The sequence below is a fragment of the Echeneis naucrates genome, chromosome 16, assembly GCF_900963305.1.
Source record: "Echeneis naucrates chromosome 16, fEcheNa1.1, whole genome shotgun sequence".
Classification (NCBI taxonomy): Eukaryota; Metazoa; Chordata; class Actinopteri; order Carangiformes; family Echeneidae; genus Echeneis; species Echeneis naucrates.
In genome coordinates, this window is record NC_042526.1 from 2,113,372 (window position 1) to 2,135,557 (window position 22,186).

General features: G+C 41.9%; 1 protein-coding gene across 1 annotated transcript in view; it reads left to right on the plus strand.

The window, feature by feature from the left end:
• The window catches only part of LOC115056119 (solute carrier family 23 member 1), a 44,734-nt gene extending 41,234 nt beyond the window's left edge, over positions 1-3,500 (plus strand). The window contains exons 14-15 of the mRNA XM_029522385.1: positions 3,159-3,254; positions 3,331-3,500. Of these exons, the coding sequence (XP_029378245.1) occupies positions 3,159-3,254; positions 3,331-3,500 (266 nt within the window). The remainder of the gene's footprint in view (positions 1-3,158; positions 3,255-3,330) is intronic.
• Positions 3,501-22,186: the final 18,686 nt, after the last annotated feature.

Below are 22,186 nucleotides of genomic sequence, written 5' to 3' on the forward strand. Positions count from 1 at the left end.
TGAGAAGTGGGAGAAGTCAAATCAAAAGTGTCAGACTTTTGAGGGACCGGTTAAATTTTCCACCTGCCATTCCCCTCCACCGTCACGTCAATGAACAGGTTCACAGCAGTTTCTACAAACCTGCATATGCTGAACAGAAGAAGGGCTCAGGGGAGTATAACCTCTCCTGGACCTCTGCAGGTCAGTTCACCATCCTAAGAAGCACATCTCAGTGGATGAGAGGATGGTTCCCACAAAAGCCAGGATTCCCTTCAAGTAATACACGAAAGTCGAGCCAACCGACTGGGGGCTGAAATTCTTTGTGTTACAATGGAAAGTCAAATAAAGGCTTCCTGGGTTCTGGATACATTGAGTATTTTTTTACACAAGCCCCTTCCTCTTCTGCCACATGGGCCAGCAGGGATTCGGGGTCTGCAGCCACCAACGAAAATACCCTGAACAAAAGGTCCCTATGAGGCTCTATTTGCTGGATCCAGGATAGTGGTGTTTTATTTGTGTAAGTGTAAGGACACCAGAGAGGTTTCCATCTGTACAAACATATCCCCAGAACACAGCTTCAGATGGGAGGGGTGGACACAGCGGACCAAACGCTGGAAACCTATTTCTTCCAGAACCAAAAGGTGCAAACCTGCACTTTTTCAGCACTTTGTGGACATCGCTGTCACCAACAGATGCATCATTCTCAAAGATTTATGTGAAAGCCAACAGCAGAGGCCCAAAAGAAGGCAGCAATCCCAGGAAGAGCTTGCTGCTTCTCTCCTTGGAGTCCCACAAGGTTCAAAGTTCAAATTGTCTCTGGTTCAGTTCAAAGTTCAAAGTTTTATTGGTCACGTGTTTGTTAAAGAGCATTGTCCATACAGAGAAATGAATGGAGGCAGTGCGGCAGCCATACCAGGCTGAGGTACACCCTGTGAGGAGCAGCAGCTGACACTGACAGGTCCTGAGAGAGGTGCAGCCCCAGGGGGGCCCACTGCCCTGCTTCCTCCTGAAATCTGCCACCTTTTCCTTAGTCTCAGTGACGTTGCTGCTCCACTTGGTTCAGGTAGCCCTGCTATATAAGACCGAGCAGCACAGCGCTGCAGGCGATGTGTGAAACTGCTCTTTGTGTCTTATTCTTGTCCTGTTATAAACTTATAACATATAAACATATATCTTTGTTTTTTATTTCCCATTGCACAAATCAGAAGCACACAGGAATATTGAATAACTGCCAGATATGGAAATTTGAAGTTATCTCGGAAAAAGAGGCCAAAAACAATCATTCATTCCACATTTTTTGACAGTTCTACAGTGATTAAATCAAAGTAAATCCCCGCGGCATGACTATAATTAATAGAATTATGGTAGTAAGACGGCTGAATGACTGTTTTATGGATGTTAGAGTGAAGTCTAGGTGAAAGGGATGGAATGGTTTACGATGAAGGTAAAGGACAGGTGATAGATGCTGATTTGTGATGGTTAAGGTTAGTAAGAGGGTTATGATGTGTCATGCGACAGCTTCCCATGAGTCTGAATAAACCAGGATGTGTGTTCATGCCTGTGTCTGGTATGTGTGCGTTGGCGCTTTGAACAGGACCGTATTCAGACTCAAATCGCGTCACCACAGCTTGTAATTCCTGATTCAATTCGATGCAATTTTATCAGGCCGTTTATTACCAAGAGGGGGGGGGGGGGGTCCGGACATGAAGGCATCCACATGTTCAGTGTCACTCTGTGTTCATCCATGTGCCGCTGGTGAACATCTGTCACGTGGAAGGCCGGCTCTGAGTCAGGCGATGAGTATTCAAACCGCTGCTCCTCGGCCTTCGAACCAACCTCAAGACATCCAGGTTATTTGGATTTTTTCCAGAGGAATCTGGGCTTCATCAAAAAGGCTGGGGGGGGGGGGGGGGGGTTGAAACAATCAGGAGTGTTGTGTGTTGTAAATATTTATGCTATGCTAAAGCCTGACAGAAGAGGGAGATAACACAAAGACAGCAAATGAGGATATTTATATTTAGGCATACATTCAGCCTCAGCTAAAAGGATTAGCTCTTATCTAAATAAGTTTCCCTCCTTCAGTGGAATTTGTTCTGTGATCCTCACAAAGTGGAAAAGTAAAAAAAAAAGAAACGAAAAGACAAACACAATATGTTCCAACTGAAGATGTTGACTCAGGTATTTAAAGTGGTAGACAGGAGCTCAGACAGGATCCTGTGACCACCAGCCAAGCTGCGACTTCTCCTTCTGTTGGGAAGAGTCCTTCCTCTCTCTTGTTTCTTTTTTTGCCAACCCATCTTTTTTCTTTTTGTTTAGGATTGCCTGCTTGCTCTGCATTTATGCTGTTTGAGTTGCTGGTTAGCACTCTTCATTTCTTCACACGCCTGCTGACCTTTTTTCGGCACTTTAGGGGTCGTAACACTTACAAACCAAAATGCATCAGTCTAATAATTACAATTATAATTACATTTTTCTTCACAGCGGAAATTTAAAAAAAAAGAAGGGGGAAGAGGGACACATGAAGTCAACTGCTTCACTTTCGATTCACTTTCTTTCTTTCTTTAATTCAACTCTTTTATAACAGAACAACCAAAACCTCTGAAGTCCTCTTCTTTCCTTTTCTTTCCTTTTTTACACACAATAGTTGCCATATGCAGTTTGTTCTGTGGTTGTTTGAAGGAATCCAAGAGGCAGATTACACAAAAGCAGAGCACATCAAATCAAATTTAAGTCAGTAAAAATGCGCCTTCCATGAATTGGATGAATCAATAATGCTCTAAAAACTTTGATCTCTGCTGGCTAAATACACCGTCGCTCCCAAGAAAAATAAACGAATAAGATTTGACTTGATACAATCATATAAAAGACTTGCATCAATATGACATTTGCCTTTTGGCACATGTGGAAAGGGTTCAAATCTGAGGATGTGGCTCAGAGGGCTTAACATGCTGATATAATTCATCTGGCCAAGAATCGCAGAAAGCAGGTATGGGATCCATCCAAGATACGGATCGGAGCCACAGCGGCTGATTTACTGTCAGGCCCTGTTGGAGTTTCTATTTCTTTCATTTTCAGCAGGCTGAACTAAACCCTGACCTGCGTCCAGTCGACGTCACCTAAAGCTATCGCAGGGAAAAACAAAGCACTAACTCATCATCACCCTCTTTCTCTGTCTGAAGGAATACAAGAGCTCGACCAAGTCATCGTGGTGCTCTTCACCACGCACATGTTCATCGGGGGGTTCTTCGGCTTCATCCTGGACAACACCATCCCAGGTCTGAAACAACTCTGTGGAATTAAAGGCTGATTGTGACGCTCCTAGCTGACGGTGTTTTGTTTTTCCTTTTCCAGGCACCGATAAGGAGCGGGGCATCCACAGCTGGCAGGAAAAGATCCAAGGGGACACGCAGACCACGTGTGACCAGTCGTGTTATGATATTCCTCTCTGCAACCCAATTTTCAACAGGTTTAGGTGCTTTCGGTACCTGCCCTTCCTCCCGTCCTTCAGGACCAGCCAGTAGGGGGACATACTTTTTTTTTTTTTTTTTTTTTTTTTTATTGCTTATGTTATATTTGCTGGTATAAATCGGCTTCCCTGCACATAAAAAAAAAAAAACAACACATAGGTTTGTTGACTGGTTGGAATAAAATCTGGGTCTCAAAACTCTGTTTGAATACTTGAACACGAACAGCTAGTCATCGTTTCACTTTATAGGGCAGCGAGCCGCCTTCACTCAGTTCCTCTGTAAAAAGCTGAGAGCCTCATTTTGCTTTTATTTCAAGCAGCTTGGACTGCTGGAATCCTCTTTTTACTGGCCCTCATTGTATTATATTATTATTATTATCATTATTACATTCCTTGTAAATGTTTTCCTTGCCTGGCCTGTCTTTATCAAACATGTAAGTACATCTAAAATAATTTACAGTGGATGAGGTGAAGATGGATCATATTGTAAACACATTAACGTGCTTCTTCTTTTGGATGTAAATAAAAAGAGAGTGATTTAAAGTTGTACGTTAAATGAAATAACAAAGCTGCTGTGTCTCTTCAAAGGTTGTACTGATAAAATAAACTCCCTCCACATCGTTCCTGGGTTAGAAAAACTTTCATAGTGCCTGAACAAACAAAGAGCAGCCTGACACACCTTTAATCTACGAGAGAGAGGAGGTGAATCATCGAATTGCCGACAAACATACCTCTCAGCATGCTTGAGTGAGAAGTGAGTGAGTGATTGTACGGGCTGGGCGGCTGGCCTGCTGAGCTGAGCCGAGCTGAGCTGAGCCGAGCGTTGGAAACAGTTTCTATTACAAAATCGAGAGTGTTTTCCAGAAGACCCACAACAGATTTAGCATTTGTCTCGATTACAAAATTTGATCAGGGTTCCTTTTTATTTCTTGTGCAGAAAGCAGCAGGCATTAATTGCAGAAGGTCTCCTTTTAGAAAGTGACCCCTCTTTCTCATCCCCACTGTTTCATATGTATATAATTTCAGCCTTTTGTTGGTATTCTCTGTGTTTTAATGCATCGCCGTCGCTCTAATCTGCTCGTGTTTGCCTCGAGACTTTGACCAGGACGAGCTGCCAGAAGCTCCTCAGACGGGTCCACAAATCAGCGAAAGCACCTGCAGACGTGTTTCGGCACACCTGGCCGGTACTTTGAAGCTCTGACGTTAAATTGGCATCAATTACGTCTCCTCGTGATAAAACGTGAGAATTATTCCCACCTTATTTTCTAAAAATATCTCCCTGCACATGCATATACGCAGCCAGCCATGCAGTCGAGGAAATGAACGAACTCTTTCAATACAATGAAAGAAAAATAAACCTTGAAAAGTTGGTAAATAAATATTTGTGTCGTGAAACTTTTCATGTGCTAAGAATACATCCCAGTTTATCATTACTGCTCTGGTTACTCGCGAAAGCAGATGTTTTTTATATGATATGTTTTAAGATACTGGTTTCATTATTATATTATATTTTATATGTTATATTATTATAAGTTCATGCTTTCAATTTTTAACATTTAAATGTGCCCTTTGTCACTGTATAAGAGTTCATTTTACATTATTTTGAAAAATGTGATTATGTTTATGTTAAATGTGTCATTTTTACATATTTTGTACTGTACTGAAGTCATTCCTAAGATGTGACAGTAAATGTTTGATAATAACGACACGATAACTCAGTAAAGTCGATAACGAAGATAACAAAGTTGTGTTATTTGTTGATTTTGGTACTTAATCCCTTTGCGTGTTTGTGTGTGCGTTTTCACTTCAGAATGTAAGGCTCATCAGCAGGATAAAGTTTATTCTTGTCCACTTTGCTATCAGAGCAAAAAGAACAGGTTCATTCTGTGGCCTGTTTGTAGCTCTTACCGGCTTTGCTTTGAGCATCATATTAACATGAGCACGCTACCATAAAATAACAACGGTAGCATGGTAAACCTTAAATGTGCAATCACTGATTTTTTTTTCCACCTTGGGGCAGCAGAGACAAGGGTTAGGGTCTTTTTAGTGTACACAACCAGCAGCTGCAGAACAACGGTGTCATCCGCCGTCGCTCTCTGGTCAGCTCACACTGTGAGCTGAAACTTGTTGTAAACTTGCAGAACTGTAGTTGGGTGACAATTAAAAACTGATATTACATGACTGGTATGTTTACGTTTTTATTTGGAGTCGTACGTCACACTTATTATGAATAAGCAGTTTTATAAAAGATTCATGGGCCACTTTGTTTTCTGTATCAATGTGTCATTCAGCGTGTGCACGTGGTGTCATCGTAATACGGAGAAGGCAGTTTGTGACTTTCAGAGTTCAACGAGAAGGTTTCTGTCAGAGATCAAGATGGCATTACATAAAGAAGTGCATGAAACTTATCTATCAAGCGTCTGCTTGCTTACGTGTCTGCCATTTCCAGTTCCTTCTCTTTAAACCTTTGAAGTTCTCATGTCCTCATGTTTTGTCTTCCTCTTCCATCGTTGACGTTGAAAATCTTGAAGAGATCTCTTGATTTCTTGTATTTAGGCTCTGTAGCACATCTGAAGGTAAAGATTAGCCTCCTCAGACTCAGACAAGAAATTTTTGGCTATCAAAAGGTCTCCGTTCTCCGCTGATCTCCAGATATGTCATTCAGCGAGGAAGGTCGGGGGTTTAATCCCCTGCGGTATTTGTACCTTCTGTGTGAAAACCTTCGGGGGAACATCTGTGCGAACCCCGCTGACTCCCTCAGCAACCTCAACATGAAGAAGCTGCCGAAGTCAAGATCAAAGCTATCAATTCAGAAAAAATTATTCCGTTTTACCAAAATCTGGTTTTCTGGCTACAAAATAAGACTCTTTTTGTGCTCCTTTCCTTGAAACAAGTTATACTGTTCGTCACGTGATTACGATGAAATGGATTTTTCATTTAAATTCAGACAGGAAACTCGTCTCAGAGGTTTGCTAACTGCTCCAGAGAGGCCTCGTCCATTGTGCTGGATGAAGGTGCTGCATTACAGATAAGTGAGCTGCCACCTCCGCTCACCAGCTGGTCCTGTTGTCTCATGAACGTTGGGGGACTCGATGTAAAATGAGCTGACGTCAGATCAGTGACACGGCAGGTGAAAATGTAACCACACACAGTGAGCACCATATGGCCGGGACCTGAGGTCAAGGTCCGGGGCGGTCCGACAGATATAAGTTGAAGATGGTGGTCTAGCCTCACGCTCTGCTGGCACAAATCTAAATGGATTAGTCCATCCTAATCAGGATTGACTGGTATGGACAGATGCGAGCGTTGATTCAATGTAGAGGCAGTGTCGGCTGTGATGTTCCAACCGCGGGGAAAGTCTGTCAGGGAATTACCTGCTGGGGGATTTCCAAATGTCTCTGCTTACTTCAAGCAACACACTTCATATTTGGCTTTGAACAAAAGATCCAGCAAACTAAACAGAGATCTGCCACCTCCGGAAGTCAGTGGGAGAGTGAAAGAAATTTATGGTCAAACTCTACCAAGATGGACAGATCAGGGATTAGAGCGAAAGATGGCGCAGATTTATTTCCCCGAGGTTAAGCTACTCTATGCAGCTTTACTCGGAGGGACACCATATTGAATTAGTCCACAAGGCCCGGGAGCATGAGAGCTGTTATCTATCAGCCGTAATTGGATCAAGATGATTGAGGAAAGTCTCCAACTTGGTCACTTTCAATAAGGTTATGGACGTTTTCAGGCTCGGGTGTGGGGGGGGGGGGGGTGGAAATATGATTGACAAAATGTGTCAGAGCTCGTGCTTATAGCTCTTAACCCCACTGCCTCACCGGAGTACATTTACAGCTGGCTGCTTCCTCTCCCATAAAAATAATCATGTCCGTATCGTTTTCCTGTCGCCGTTTGAGTTCAACTGAAAGAGTCAAAGTCGGAGCACTTTTTCATGGCGCTGCAGGACCATGGACAGAGCTCCGTTGGGTAAATCAGACTCCACCTTATTAGATTTGTTTTCATCTTTTGAACACAAATCTGCTCCATAAATTTCATCCTGTTCCTAAAACGATATAGCATTAATGGCCGTTTTGGATGTTTTACAGCCCTGAGTGTACCCACGCTTTCCTACAAACTGCAATCGCATGAAAGTATTTAGAGATTTGGCTCCGATTACATTTGTTCCCACATTATTATTTTGAAGGTCAGTTTGTCGGGATAGATCAAGGTTGTCATCTCCCAAATTGAGATGCTGCTTCACTTGATTTCCTGACATCAACAGCCTGTTGACCATGATAACAATGATGTATTGTCTGTATTGTCTTAAAGCTGCTTTATCACTCAAAGGGTTTTACTTCAGAAATGTTTTCCCCTTTTATTCTGAAATAAATCTTCTGTAAATAGTCCCATAACCACCTGAGATCCAGGAGTGTCATTTTGACTTTTTGGGGAGACATTACGTGTAAAGAAGACATTTCAAAGAAAAGAAATCATAATTTAAACTTAGCTTTATTAAAATGCACTGCAGAGGACAAGACGACATCATTTGTATCAAACATAAAACATTCGAACATGCAGAGAGGAAATTTCAGCATGTTTGAATGTGAAGACAAAAAAAACATCATTTTTATAATTTACCGTTAATTGTGATGGTTTGACATTTTGTAAATAATATGGAATATTGTACATTTCACACAACTACACAATAACTACTTCTGCTTCTCCAATTTCTCTCCTCAGCATGATTGACAGCTGTGATGCGTTCGGTGACCTTAGTGACGTCACCTGAAGACAACCACTCCCTGTCTCGAGCCTGTTTGTGGAATAAGCCCTCCATCTGATAGGTAGCTAAGAGGATAATGTGCATTCCTTGTTATTTTGAGACCTCGGTTTGATTCCCAGTCAGCTGAACTCATTTGTTTCCCCCGGCTGTCATTGATCTCCACGTCTACATGCAAAAATATCCACATTGTTTTTCCATGCACGCTTGTCTCAAAACTACTGAATTAGAGGCTCTGCTGGGGATGTTTGGGAGTCTTGTGGTCTGTAAGAAAAAAAAAAAAAGTTTGATCAAAGAGCCTTTGAAAAACTGAGTAAAATGACAGACCCCATGACAAATACAGTCATCTCCTGTCATCACTGGGTTTAGGAAATAAACAAATCCCAGTGTTCTGTGTGTAAAAAGAGACAATTCATCCAGGGTTAAAAACTGAACTGATGCCAGCGCGCTCAAATAAAAAATATGCTGGATTTACTTTAAAAATTTTTTCAAGTGGTTCCACATAACTTCATCAAACCTTAATGCCGTTTACACAACAGATTGAAGCAGATTGTACAAGTGACTTCAGTGACTTTAACTTGGGTTACTTTCTTTTTAAGTATGAAGCCTACATGAAACTTACATGACATGGTTAAGTTTGGCAAATGAACTGGATATGCAGAAAAGCAACGCAGGGTTATTGAGTAAGAGTAACTTGATACAGTTACGTTAGTCTTAACTGAGTTAATTAGTCCAATTAAAATGATGTTAAACAGAGAAAAAAGCCGTTAACGGCACTTTTATTAACTGCTTCACATGGATGAAGTTGTTTATTGGCTCCCTATGATTCGCTTTGTTCTTCAAATTAAAGAGAAAAATCTAAATTCTTCAAGGGTGGCTGCAGATTTAGCTATCATCTCCATGTCACGAGCAACGAAAAGGATAATGGTGGCGGTAAGGTAGTCCCATGATTGTCAACGAGATCAGAGGGGATGTGTGGTGTCCTCGAAGGGACAAACCTGACATTGCACATTTTTGCTTTCAACCACCCCAACTAACTCAAGCTGATCTAAAAAAAAAAAAAAACCTCACTGTTTTTGAGTAATTCAAATATAATACTATGTTTTAAAGCCATCAACAGTGACATTTCCAGAAAAGAGGAATAACTTTTCTGTTGGACTGCTGTAACTCATTACTATCTGGATGTCCAAACAAATCTCTAATTCAGAACGCTGCTGCACGAATATTAACAGGAACTAGGAAAAGAGATCACATCTCTCCTGTTAGCTGCTCTTCATTGGCTGCCAGTAAAATATAGAGTAGAATTCAAAATCCTTCTTTTAACGTATAAAGCTCTTAATGGCCAAGCTCCATCGTATCTCAGAGAGCTCATAGTTCCTTACTGTCCTAGCAGGCCACTCCGCTCTCTAGATGGAGGTTTACTTGTGGTTCCTAGAGTCTGAAAGAGTAAATCTGGAGGCAGATCGTTCAGTTATCAGTTATCTCTTCTATGGAACCAACTCCCAGCATCGGTCCGGGGGGCGGACTCTTTAGTAACTTTCAAGACCAGGCTTAAAACTTTCCTGTATGACAGAGCTGATAGTTAAAAAGTTAAAGTCCTCTACTCTTTAGCTATGTTGCTGTAGGCCGAGGCTGCTGGGGGAAGGACTGAGCTTCTCTCTCTCTCTGGTTCTGCTCGAGGTTTCTGCCTCTTAAAGGAAGTTGTTTCTGCTCATCAGGGGATCTGTTGGGTCTCTTTAATTCATTTTATAAAGAGTTTGGTCTAGACCTGCTCTATATGTAAAGTGCCTTGATGTAACTTTGTTATGATTTGGCGCTATACAAAATAAATCTGATTTGATTTGATTGTCAGGATATTTTTTCTTTCTGAGGCAATAAATTCCAAAATATTTTTAAAGTTGAATGAATGAATGAATGCATGAAGCCTTAATCGCCCTAAAGGGTGGATGGGGGAGCTGTTCTGTAATTTGTTTTTAAAGAACAGGAAAACAGTCACATGACTCCGGTGTCGGCTCTGAATATTATATCATTTTAGCAGTATTACTGTAAATGTGTTATGTTTACTTGACAATGAGGAGCATCTGGGATTGGCATTTTATTCAAACTCCAACTTGGAAAAAAAAATGACACACACACACACAAACAAGCTGACGCTGAGGCATATTGAAAAAATGCACAAGTTGTCATTCTTTCTAAAATACAGCCATCATGCATTTACCATCGCAGCAACAGTGGCAGCTAAATGACACAAAGCTCATGAGACTCAAACACATTGACTAGAAATGATTCATCGTCGCAACTTTGACAAAAACTTATGAAAGAAACTTTGCCTGTTTTAAACTAAAGATGTCTTTCTGGATGGCTTGTGTTACGCACAGCTGTGTGCATCTCGCTGTTGGTGTGTTGTGTTGTGTTGAGTTGTGTCGGTTTGGCTTGTGCGTCCCCTGCACACAGCTGTTTCCACTTGACCACGAGAAGCACAGAGACTGCGAGAGAAGAAGCAGGCAGTGCCACAAGGCAGCGTTTTGGGTGTGTGTTGTCAGCTCCAATTAGAGCTCACACAAAGTAGTTTAACTCCCTTTTTGGAGCAGACAGTGTTTTTTATTTGACATCTGCTCAAGCTGTTTAATACAATTATCCTTTCTTTGTTGTTACAGGAAGCTTGAGAAGTGACTTTAGGGAGTTTTTGTTCAATAAATCAGTTTCTCAACAAAAGTTCTTCAGACATTGCTGGTTTGTACAACAGAACAGCTTGTCCCTCGCAGATCTGTGCCAAGTTGTTAACCATGTTTGGAGCAGAGCAGATCCAGTTTGTCATGACGAATTTATGTAGTCATTCCCACTTTTCTGACTCCAAAGCTTCTTCGGTTGCTTCGGACGTATATTTCGGATCGGTGTGCTTGTCGGTGATGAATTTAGCTGAGTTAGAGCTCACAGAAGCCGCCAGTTTAGCCCTGGATTCATCCTGTTGAATTCATCAGCGCTGAAATCAACAATACAAAGCAGCAAGCCACAACAGAACCACCAGCATGTCTGACAGATGAGGTCGTGACATGAGCGGTTTGCATCTGCAGTTTTGAATTCTGAAGTTAACTTTAAATCAGTTTTGTTTTGCTTTGCTTTGCTTTGCAAAAGCGGTTGCTGTGGAAACAATGACACACCGTAAGAGTTTTGCTGCTTGTTTTGGCCTCGTCAGCTTTATCTTCATCCTCCCGTATACTGGAACAGGAGAATGAATGATAATGGTGAGCCATATCAGCTCAGAGGTCACAAAATTGTTGTTAGACTTATCAGTAAGAACACACAACCGTTTCCAAACGGTTTTTAAACTTTGATATGTTCATTCTGAGGTAAATTGGAAACTTTGCCATAAAGTTACTGGTGTAGACTTAAACTTGGCTGAAAGAAACATGCTGTTGCCTCTGACCAAGTCAAAAGCGTTTCAGTGTGGACAGGAGTATCTAAAAAAAATCTGAATTTCGTGGAAACTAGATCACCACGTTGCTGACGGTGATATCTCTGTGTAAGGCTCAACGACAGAGACAAGCTGGAGGCCAAATCAGCCACAGACCCATCGTTTGTGTCGTTCTGCACTGATGCAATAATAAAGTTTTACAGAGATTAGCATACTTTTCCAAATGTGAATCTCTGTTGGATCAGAAATCGATTTATTTCCAGGTATGTGTAAACATACTAGGAATTGGACTCCAGTGTTTCTATGTTGGGCAAAGGAAAGAAGAAAACAAATATAAAGAAAGGAAATATATATATATATATATATAATAATCATATAATCATTCAAATCACAAAACTTCACTAAGACACACAGATTTTCAAGATTTTTCTTTTTGTTTAATTATAAAATAAATCAGTTTACCTCACCACAACAAGATGAGACACTGGCTGAGTTTTAAAGCAAATAGATCCTGTAGCAGGAGTCCCGGACACATCATCATGTGTTCCAGGCAAAGTGGTCGGTCAAACATTAAACTATTTACCTCGGCACTGCAGACGTCTCTGGAGCCAGCGGTGATTAGATACACTTAGCAGGATTTCTGTGGAAGGACATTTTATTGGGGCTATAATCCAAGAATAATGATTACCTAGTTCCTTCTTAAGATCATTCACTAATGTGATTATAATCGTGTGACTGTACACGATCTGAGAACTCACGGACAAATCTCATGTAAAGTCAAGTTCAGGCTCTTAAACATCTGGACTGACATCTGATTTCATCGTCTTATTCCTGACAGATATTAAACTCGCCCTTGTTTGGAGGTAAATGTTCCTTATTAAGCGCAGAGTGAGCTTTAAAATCTGTTTCATCCGAAAATGTAATACCTCTGTGTTTCTGAGCTGAAGTAAATAAATGTAAAATAAAAAAGGAAGCAACTGAACACGTTTTGATGTAAGGATAGAAGGAGAGACATGTGGCTTGGGAAATTTTATTAACAGTTCCACTGCTAATAATGTCAGTGTGAGTGAGATCGAGACAAGAAGTACAAACTACACAGGAGATCAGGGTGAACTCTGATTACAACAAACCAAACTCATCCAGCACAGAAGAAGAAAGTTTCTCGGCTGAAGGTTGAAGCTTCGAGGTTTAGAGTAAATCTGTTCTTCATGCAGACTCTGGGAGCGCCACCAGAAGATGAGAAGCTGCTCTTCTCCCTGACGAGCCGTCTGAGCAGCACGTGGTCAGAGGTCAAGCCCTGCGACAGGCGGCTCGGAACAGATCATCCCTCGTTGGAAAGCACTCAGCTCTGGGGCAACGAGTTCACCTGCTGTAGAAAATAGAAAGTGACCTAATCCCAGCGAAGCATCAGCCTCTTTCTCACACATAACTGTGTGAGAAAAGAGCCGGGGACGTTCAGTGCTTCACGTTAAAATATCTAAGTGGTGCGAACTTGGATGTGCGAAAATTCTCCATCTGATCTGCATTTTTCTATCCTGATGAATGTTAATTATCTTTCAGCATCAGGTCAGGAAGTGGAGTGATATCGCGGTGTAGATAAGAACTTATATCTGGCAGGGAGATCTTCCCTCCTGCTCAGCACTCGCTCAAGCGTTACTTCAGCTCCACTGATTGGCTGTCCTCCTAAAAAAGGCAGCAGGATGTGACTTGAGGAATCCAACAAGTCCTGGGAAGAATGTTCCTCTTGTCCTTTAAATTTACAGTTGTTCCTGTTCCCGCCACGCCCGAGGCCTTCCACAACCGGCCCCTCACAAGAACAAAACAAAAAAAGTCTGGAAATACGCACATTTTTGTTATCATGGGAGATGCCACTGTGTATTTTTACAAAAACTTTTTAATCCCAGGGGCCTAAACACCAATGGAACTAATGAATTACACAGCATTTTGTGGATTAAGCAGAAGCTTGCAGAAAAAAAGAAAATTTTTTACTAATGATATTATCTTTAGGGGAAACAAAAAAAGGGGGCCTCGTTTTCTCTTTCTTCTTCTGCCAGGAAGTTGATGAACAGCAGAAAAAGTGGAGCTGGCGTAACGTCCACAAAAATCGATGAGTAAATGAAGAAAACATGTTGGCCGCCTGTCCCGCTCCAGAAGCCTTTTTTTTAAATAACATTAACACCACAAATGTTCTATTCACACTTATATACTATTGAATTATATGCTTTTTGCTGTGTTGTGTAAGTGTACATGTGGACTGATTGTGGGAAAACATTTGTGTCCTATTATACTTTTGGTAGGCATGAAAATGGGGGGAAAAAATGTGGAATTTTTTTCCCCTTGAAATGAAGAAACAGTGTGCAGCACATGTACATGAAGCGTACAGATCTGATCGTGCGGAGTACGAGGAATGAAATTACTATTCCAGAACAGCACGAACTCTGCACTGCGTCAAAAACAGCATGTGTTAGATGGTAAGACAATAAACAGTCTACCTGGGCTGGAGAGGCTGGCGAGGCTGGCGAGGCTGGAGACAGACTATAAACACAGTGAGAAACAGCAGGGGTTGCTCCTTTGCCGGCACTTTAGCATCCTAGTCGTCCTTTAAACGCAGGAGAGGAAACAAAGAACGATATTTCAGTCCGAAACAAGGAGCTGATGGACTTTTGCTCTCAAAACATGGACGTTAATAACCACAATGGCATAAAATAGCAGAAATTCACCGCTTTGAAAATGAACATATTGCTGCTCATATTCCGTGTAACCAACTTCCAAGCTGATGAAGTTTCCACATGCTTTATAATGAGGGCGATTCTCTGCAGGCCAGTGGGATTTCTCTCCGTTTGAAACGAAGCCAAAGTCACACATAAAACACTGATTCCTATTAAGATAGACGTTTCTGTGGCTCTCAGGGCCGTGTTCTTCATGGCGGAGCGCTAACAGGATGCAAAGGAGGATGTTCCCCCCCAAAAAAACAAAACAAAACACTGACTAATGGCCAGACTAATGGTAGATGGACTAAGCAAATCAATAAAGCCATTTTTCTTCGTATATTTTCATGACTAAATAATCAAGGAGGACCTGGCCCTGAACACTTGTAAGGTATTCCCAGGTAGACGCTGGATTCACACGTGATGATGACCTGAAACCTGTAAGAAGGGTTTTGCAGCCAACCCATGTGGATTCCACGTTCAAAGGTTCATGACCTGAAGTTAGCCCCGGCGGTCAACGTGTAACCTCCAGCAACAGTAGCTTTAAAGTTAATCCGTGCCAGCTCAGTTATTCCCTACTGCTCAACTGTTGAGCCTTCTGAGATCACCTGAGTTCTGACTCAACGCTGCGTAAACCAAACTGACTTGACTCGACTCAAACTGGCCCGGATACTATTCATCCGTCCGGATCCTGAAGAGACAGAAGATTGTTCTGTCAGCAGTCAGATCCCGCAAGGTAACACTGGAAAGCATGTTTCTGTCCACCGATCCAATCTAATTAGAAAAATGTAAAGCAGTGAGTGAGCAGTTGTTTTCCACATATTTCTGTAAAGAGCTTCAAGGCCTTGAGGATCTGGATCTGCAACGCAGACACAGAACATGACATCTGGGAGGCAGCCTGGTGGGAACATGCTGTCGGCTCCCATTCTTTGCCACCGCAGTTAAGGATGGAGCTACTTGAATAAAAAAAGGCAGTTGATCATTTTTTTTTCGACAAAACTGTCAACCAGGAGCCCGAGAGATGGCAGAAACCAAGTGGACTCAATATATAAATGTAAAGTAATACTTTTATCAGCTATGCTTTGGATTTAAAATGTTGAAATCGTTCCCTGCTCAATCTGCGCCGATGCTTTTATTCCTGCAGCAGAGCCGGTCATCCTCCGGTCATTTGAGGAAATCAAATAATTATAATTATGGTTAATAATCCAACGAATGCATTCAAACATGTCCTGAGATGACTTTGTGTGGTCCCATGTCCTACACAATGGCCTTGTTTTATTTTTGAATATTTTGGAACAAGATATGACTTGTACATCAGTGTGTTTGTGTTTTGCTTTGCTTCAAGACTTTTCCCAGAGAGGAAGTATTAAAAAAGAGACAGAGAAAGGCCCTGTTGAATACATGTGGCATGCTGATTCTCTGATTTGGGTTCTGTTCAGTTTTTTTTTTTTTTTTATGGAGCTGGTACTGGCATCCAGATGTTCTTCATAGATAGACGTCCAAACATGAACCTGAAACTGATGTTCGAACCGCCAACCAGATTCAAGCATTCGTCGCAGGATTTCTCAACCGCCGCGGATATTAAATCAAATACAGCAGACAGGAAAGCAGTCAGATATCGTGCTTCCACCCGGAGAGCTGAGGACTGTCTTCCTTAATTTGCTCTGGCATGTTTGTAAATAGAAGTTGAGTGAATCACGTAGGAAACTGTATCCCGCAGCAGGAAGTAGCTCTCAGCTTCTCTCAGCAGCAGGTGGACCGTCGATGAGGCTGTGAACGTGCTGCGACGGGTTCAGCGGAGGGACAGGACGTCACAGGTGAAATTGTAGAACGGTAAGTCTGACCTTTTTTACAGGAGATGAGGTCTGAGGCAGGGCATCTCCTCCCACCTCCGATCACTGGCTGTCCAACATTCCACCGAGTGTGCTTCTCAAGGTTCCTACTTTCTGAGCTCATCCTCTCATTCATTTTTCTACTTCTTGTCCGTCTGTGGGGGTGCTGGAGCCAATCCCAGCTCACTCTGGGCGAGGGGGCGGGGTCACCCTGGACAGGTCACCAGTCCATCACAGAGACAGACAGACCTACGGACAGTTTAGAGTCACCAATGAACCCAAACAAACCCAAACAGGCCGGGAACCGAACCCTCGACCTTCTTAATGTGTTAACCCTTTCTGAGCTCAGTTCTGTAGGCTCCATGACGCCAAAGCAATGCCAAAGCTCAAAGCTCCTTCGTTATATTTTTCCGGTTCATCGCTCCGCTGAGCTGCTGACCGATCTGAATATTTGTGAAGCGGGCGAACATATTTAACTCCAGGCCTTAATATAAGAGTATACAGTTTGGCTGTACAGACTTACCCCACGTACTGCTGTCAGGATGTCTTGACGCCGCTCTGTAAACATCTTCATTGGGCATTTTGCTACAGAAGCGTATGAAAACTGGAGCTAGCCTCGAACTGCACTTTTTTAGGAGCTTGTGTGTGGGCTTCACTTTTCGTTGCTTGGTTTTTAATCTGCCAGCTGAAGTTAATCCAGCTGAAGTTAATCCAACCCAGAGAGCCAAAATTTGTGTTTGTGTGCTAAAGTCATGTTCTGTTATGTTATCTTGTGTTATGTTTAGCCTACTTAGACATTTGTGGTCACCTTATAAACGATGTTGAAACAAGCAATTGGACTGAAACCAGTACGAAACCGAAGGTCTGGTCTAAATTTACTCCTCTACCTTTTATACAGATGTGTGTGACCGCTGCGCTGGACACATTTTACTATAACACTACATTATTTTTCCCCAAGCACTGAGAAGTAGTTATACCACCTACCGCGGATTTGAGAAGATTTGATTACAGCGATGAGATGCAGCCAGTGTTCCTGCAAAAACCTGCAGTCAATTACACACACAAGAGGCAGGAGAGAGGGAGGGGGACCACCGATCTCTTTCAGATGCCTTGAAAATCTGCCCTCCATACACCATTTCTGTTTGTTAAACTTAGCGAGTTGTATTTTAGGAGCATTCGCAGGGACTCCTTCAGTGCAGCACCATGGACAGTGCCTCATCGGGCTCAGAATAATTCAGACGCGTCGTCGGTCTGATATTTATTATACAAAACACAGAGACATGTAACGCGCGTATGTCCATGGTTTCCTCACCGTTCCAACATAAATCTGCTGTTGAAATGCGGCCTGTGAAATTCTTCACAGCCCTGCAGCACACGAACCAAACCAAGTGGAATTCATTTCAGGTTTCTTTAACTGGAAACATTTCCAGTTAGAGAAACATAATGTGATTTTTTTTATTTAAGCTACTTGATGGGTTTATGCGAAGAAAAAGAAATTAAAAGACCAGCTGTGACAGCACTCCTGGTCTTGCCATCACCTTGACCCCCCCCCAAACGCAGGCCGACTGTTTTGATAGCATGGCTGATGTTTATATGTCTGTCTGTTTTGGGAGGATTTATTTCCTCAGCTGGGGAAACAAAGCCATAAAAATATGTAGTTACCTTTAACAGCGCTTTAAGCAAAATGTACTTACCACGATCACACAACATAACTTCTACGGCCTTAAAGCTGCATTGCGTTCAAGACGCGCAATTTTCTACAACCAGCGGGGCCTTAATTAAATAATTTCATGGGCGTTGGATCATTGCAGTTGGGATTCTTCCAGTGTCAGCAGCTCACGAGGCTCTCGGCACTCCCCTTCAAAATTAACCGAGTTTTATTAACCGCCACCCAGATTCAAGCATTCGTTGCAGGATTTCTCAACCGCCTTGGATATTAAGTCAAAAACAGCAGACAGGAAAGCAGTCAGATATCGTGCTTCCACTCGGAAAGCTGAGGACTGTCTTCCTTAATTTGCTCTGGCATGTTTGTAAATAGAAGTTGAGTGAATCACGTAGGAAACACGACAACGTGAGCAAAACGTCAACGTAAAATCTTTAAAACTCACGGCCCAACTTCCTTCTGGGCCCGTCCTTCTGCTACCAGTCCATCACGTCAGGCATGTCTGCCAACAAAAAGTCAGCAGTATCATTGTCAACGCTCGGGCTCAGAAACTGAACTGATGCCAGTTTGTTACCAGAACAGGAAGTGCGCCTTATTTTATTCTCAGGAATCCATTTTAGATGCGAATGGCTTAAATGTAGCTTGCATGAACTCACCAGTGCAGGACAATAAAAACACAAACACAAAGTTGTTTTTGGTGCCGCTGCCTGATGATGTCATTTCCAGAGAAATTTCACAAGATGGGCGGATGCACCTGGCTGCAGTTTTCTGTTGTGTTTAGTTTCAATGTTTGATCAGTGTAGATACTTTTCTTTTCTTTTAAAGTTGCAAATGATTTTACAGAAATTTTTATCTGCCTGTTGCCAAGCGCAACGGCGTGGAAATGAGAACGATGACTTCTTTCACTTTCCAAAATGTCCACATAAAGTGAAATGGAACTCTTTTCCTGACTCTAACATCCAGCTGCCTCACATGAAACACCATCTAGGTGCATAGATTCATGAATTATTGGGTATCTGCATGGCTTCTGTAGCAGTGCAGGAAATCCACTGACTGTACATGCCAAATATCCCAAACCGCCACTTAAAGTCAGTTTGATGCACAATATGTTGTTTTCTTTTGATAGAGGCCACAACAGAACCGCCACCATGTCTGACAGACGAGGTGGTTGGCTTGGGCCATTAGCTGTGTCTGTTTTTCCTCCACACTTTAATAGAGTTTTAATAGAAGCAGTTTGTTCTTTTGGGATGTTGTTTTTCTTCGACCACAGAACTTCCTTTATTTTTTCACTTTTAACGAGACTTTGCGTCCGGCAGTGAAATCCTTGACAGTTTCGGTCTGAAATCTTTTCTTGATCATGTGCGGAAACATGACCTGCTGTGCTGTCATGAAAGCGTTCTTTTTGTTTTGTTTTGGTTTTTTTTTTCAACACACAATTTTCACAACGCAGCATGGCGGCGTAGTGGTTAGCGCTGTCGCGGCCTGGGTCCTTTCTGCGCGGAGTTTGCATGTTGTCCCCGTCTCTGCGTGGGTTTCCTCCCTCCGGCCAAAGACAAGCGTGTATAAGTTAACTGGCAACGTTAAATTGACTGTAGGTGTGAATGCGAGTGTTTGCAGGTTTGTTGTTTGTCCCGCGACCCTGATGTGGAAAAAGTGGATGAAGATGAGTGACTAAGTTTCAAAGTTTTCTGCCAAAAGCTTCCTTTTTTTTTTTTTTTTTTTTTTTTTCTGAATTCACACACCAACAAACCCTTTGATATCTCTCTCATATATTTTAGGCCTCATTATCTTTTTGTCCTTCTGCCAGTCTTTAGTTATGGCACTGACCTCCACATGATACTGGCATCATCTACGTCAGCACAATAACCATATTATACGTTTTCCTTCTAATTCCTTTGGGTTTCTAAGAAAGAAGCAAGAAACTCAATCAGTTCCACTCATTGCAAAACAACATCAGTCTGATCTGCACTTATGAATACTGAGACTGGAAAATCTGAAAAACAGAACCATTAATTTGAACAACATAGTTGCCAAAAATAAACCCAGCGTGATTTCTTTGCAGCTTGGATTTTTTTTTTTTTTTTTTCATCTCTCACATTGACCCATCACTTGAAATATGAATTAAATTATCTGGGAGAAAATTTTAAAATGGAAACAATGAAATGTTTGAATTTTTGCAAAAACAGAGCAAGCAAGGTGCAGCTTTTGTTCATGAGGCAGTAAAATGTGAGCTATTCAAAGATACAGTGGCTGGGAGTCAATCTGACTTTACAGACAATAACCAGCTGCAGCCAAAAGGGGTTTTACAACATTACAAGACAAATGCAGGCAAACAGGCAACAACCAAATCCTTTTGTGCTGTCGTTTGAGCTGATCTGTATCGCTGCTTGCCTGAATTCGTTTCCAGGAACCCTTCTACATGGGAGGTGATCCAGATGGGGGTCAGGAGATCTTCTCACTCCTGATCAATCATCTGATGCAAAAGCCTTTCCCCAAAATGTCACAGTTGTGTGGATAAAGGAGAGGAGTGTGATCACGGTTGAAACGTAAAAATGTGTAAAAGAAAGGCTCTCCTTCGCCTTCACGCTCAGTAATTTAGATATTTAAGTATATTTAGTTTTAGTTTGCTGTTTTTTTTCCTCCCTTGTGTAGTCAGCGCTCATTCCACTGTCAGTGTACATGATTTGCATGTGACAAATAAATATCTTGAATCCAGATAGACCCCTGAAATCAGGAAAACCTCCAGGCTTCACGGGGGGGGGGGGTATCACCGTCAACGATTTGGATGAGTTCTGCTGCTTTAATGAGGAAACGGGTGGGAAACTGGTGCACAGGTGAGGCTTGAGAACTTTAAATTACAGGAAACGATCTAAGTGGCAAAGAGTCATCATCTAAATGTATTCCAAACAACCATTTACAGCTGGGGAAGAGCCCGGTCCAGCCCGATGTTTCTGCCTAAAGACTTTGTGGAAAGTGCCGTGATGTAACTGTCATGATTTTCCACTTTATAAATAAGTTTAATATGATTTGATTTGACATATAATAGCAAGAACTGTAGCAAAGAATCACTCAGCCAGTTATTCATTCCCACACTGAAGTCAGCTTTTCCAAAACCATTCCAGACACTTGATGACCGCCGTCCTGCAGCTTCACAGTAAACAGATAACGGCCACACAATTTTTGGGAATCTTTAGTTCAAGTCGCCATCACTCAAAATAATCCAATTAAACCAATTTTGGATTATTGCTTCGAGCATTTTAGCACAGAACAGGCTAATTCAGCCACTTCGTAATCCAACATCAGTTTGGGAGAGTAGGTCATGTGAACCCTCTGAAGACCAATAATAGGTTTGTGCACTAACGTCGAGTTGGAATTTCAGGACCTACTGCTGCGCTGGAGGTAGTGTGGTCTATTTCTGTGCGGTTAATCCTGCAGCCTGTCGAGTATGGGCCACACTGACAGTTCCACTTCCTGTCAGCAACAGAAAATAGGTTACAATCTGGAATAATTCAGTATATCTTTCCTTAATTTTATTTTTTGTTGTTGTTGTTGTTGTTGTTGTTGTTGTCACTGGGTTAGTGTGAAAATTGTTGTCTTCAAATGTCACAAAAAAAAAAAATCAAAAAAACAAGAAAAGAATGAATGCATCATTTGTAAGGCGATAATTTCACTCGCTACCGCTGGTGGTTCCGTCTTGAGTAACAGCCTTAATTTACTTATGTGTGCAACTTGTCACAGTGCCTGCAGAGCTCAGTATCTGTGTAACCAGTTAAAATTAGACGTGCAGTGTTTGCAAACGTTACACCAAGCAGCTAGACAAGTCCCTTACACAGAAGGTGATGTATTTGGTTTTGTTAGCACGTATTTAAAATCCCATCGGAGGGCAATAAAATGAGTTAAGATCAGAAAAATTACGTGATCTCAGTCTCCATTAAATGTTGTGCTGATGTGTTTATGTCTTCTTGGCATCCTTCCTCAGTCACAGAAAAAAACTGTTTCTGCAGTTTTACAGCTTTGAACCTCTGAGACCTTACAGAGAATAATTATAGTTCCTTTTAAATATTTTCATTGCTGGCAGAAACTGGAGTTATTTGGCTTGAGGTGCAAACATTTTTTTGCATAAAAATGGAAAATAAAAAGTTGTTTGTAGTCGGTTTACACATCAACACACACTTCCATAACCTCATGGGTCATAAAAAATTATTTTACCGTTTCAAGATTGAGACAACGTGAAATGTGTTCATGGATGAATGAAGCCGCCATCGGCCGGAGGCAGCAGAGAGTGCAGCTGTTTATTGTACTGCCAGACGTAATTTAGGGTTACCTGAATCTTCATGCCACGAATTACAATCCAC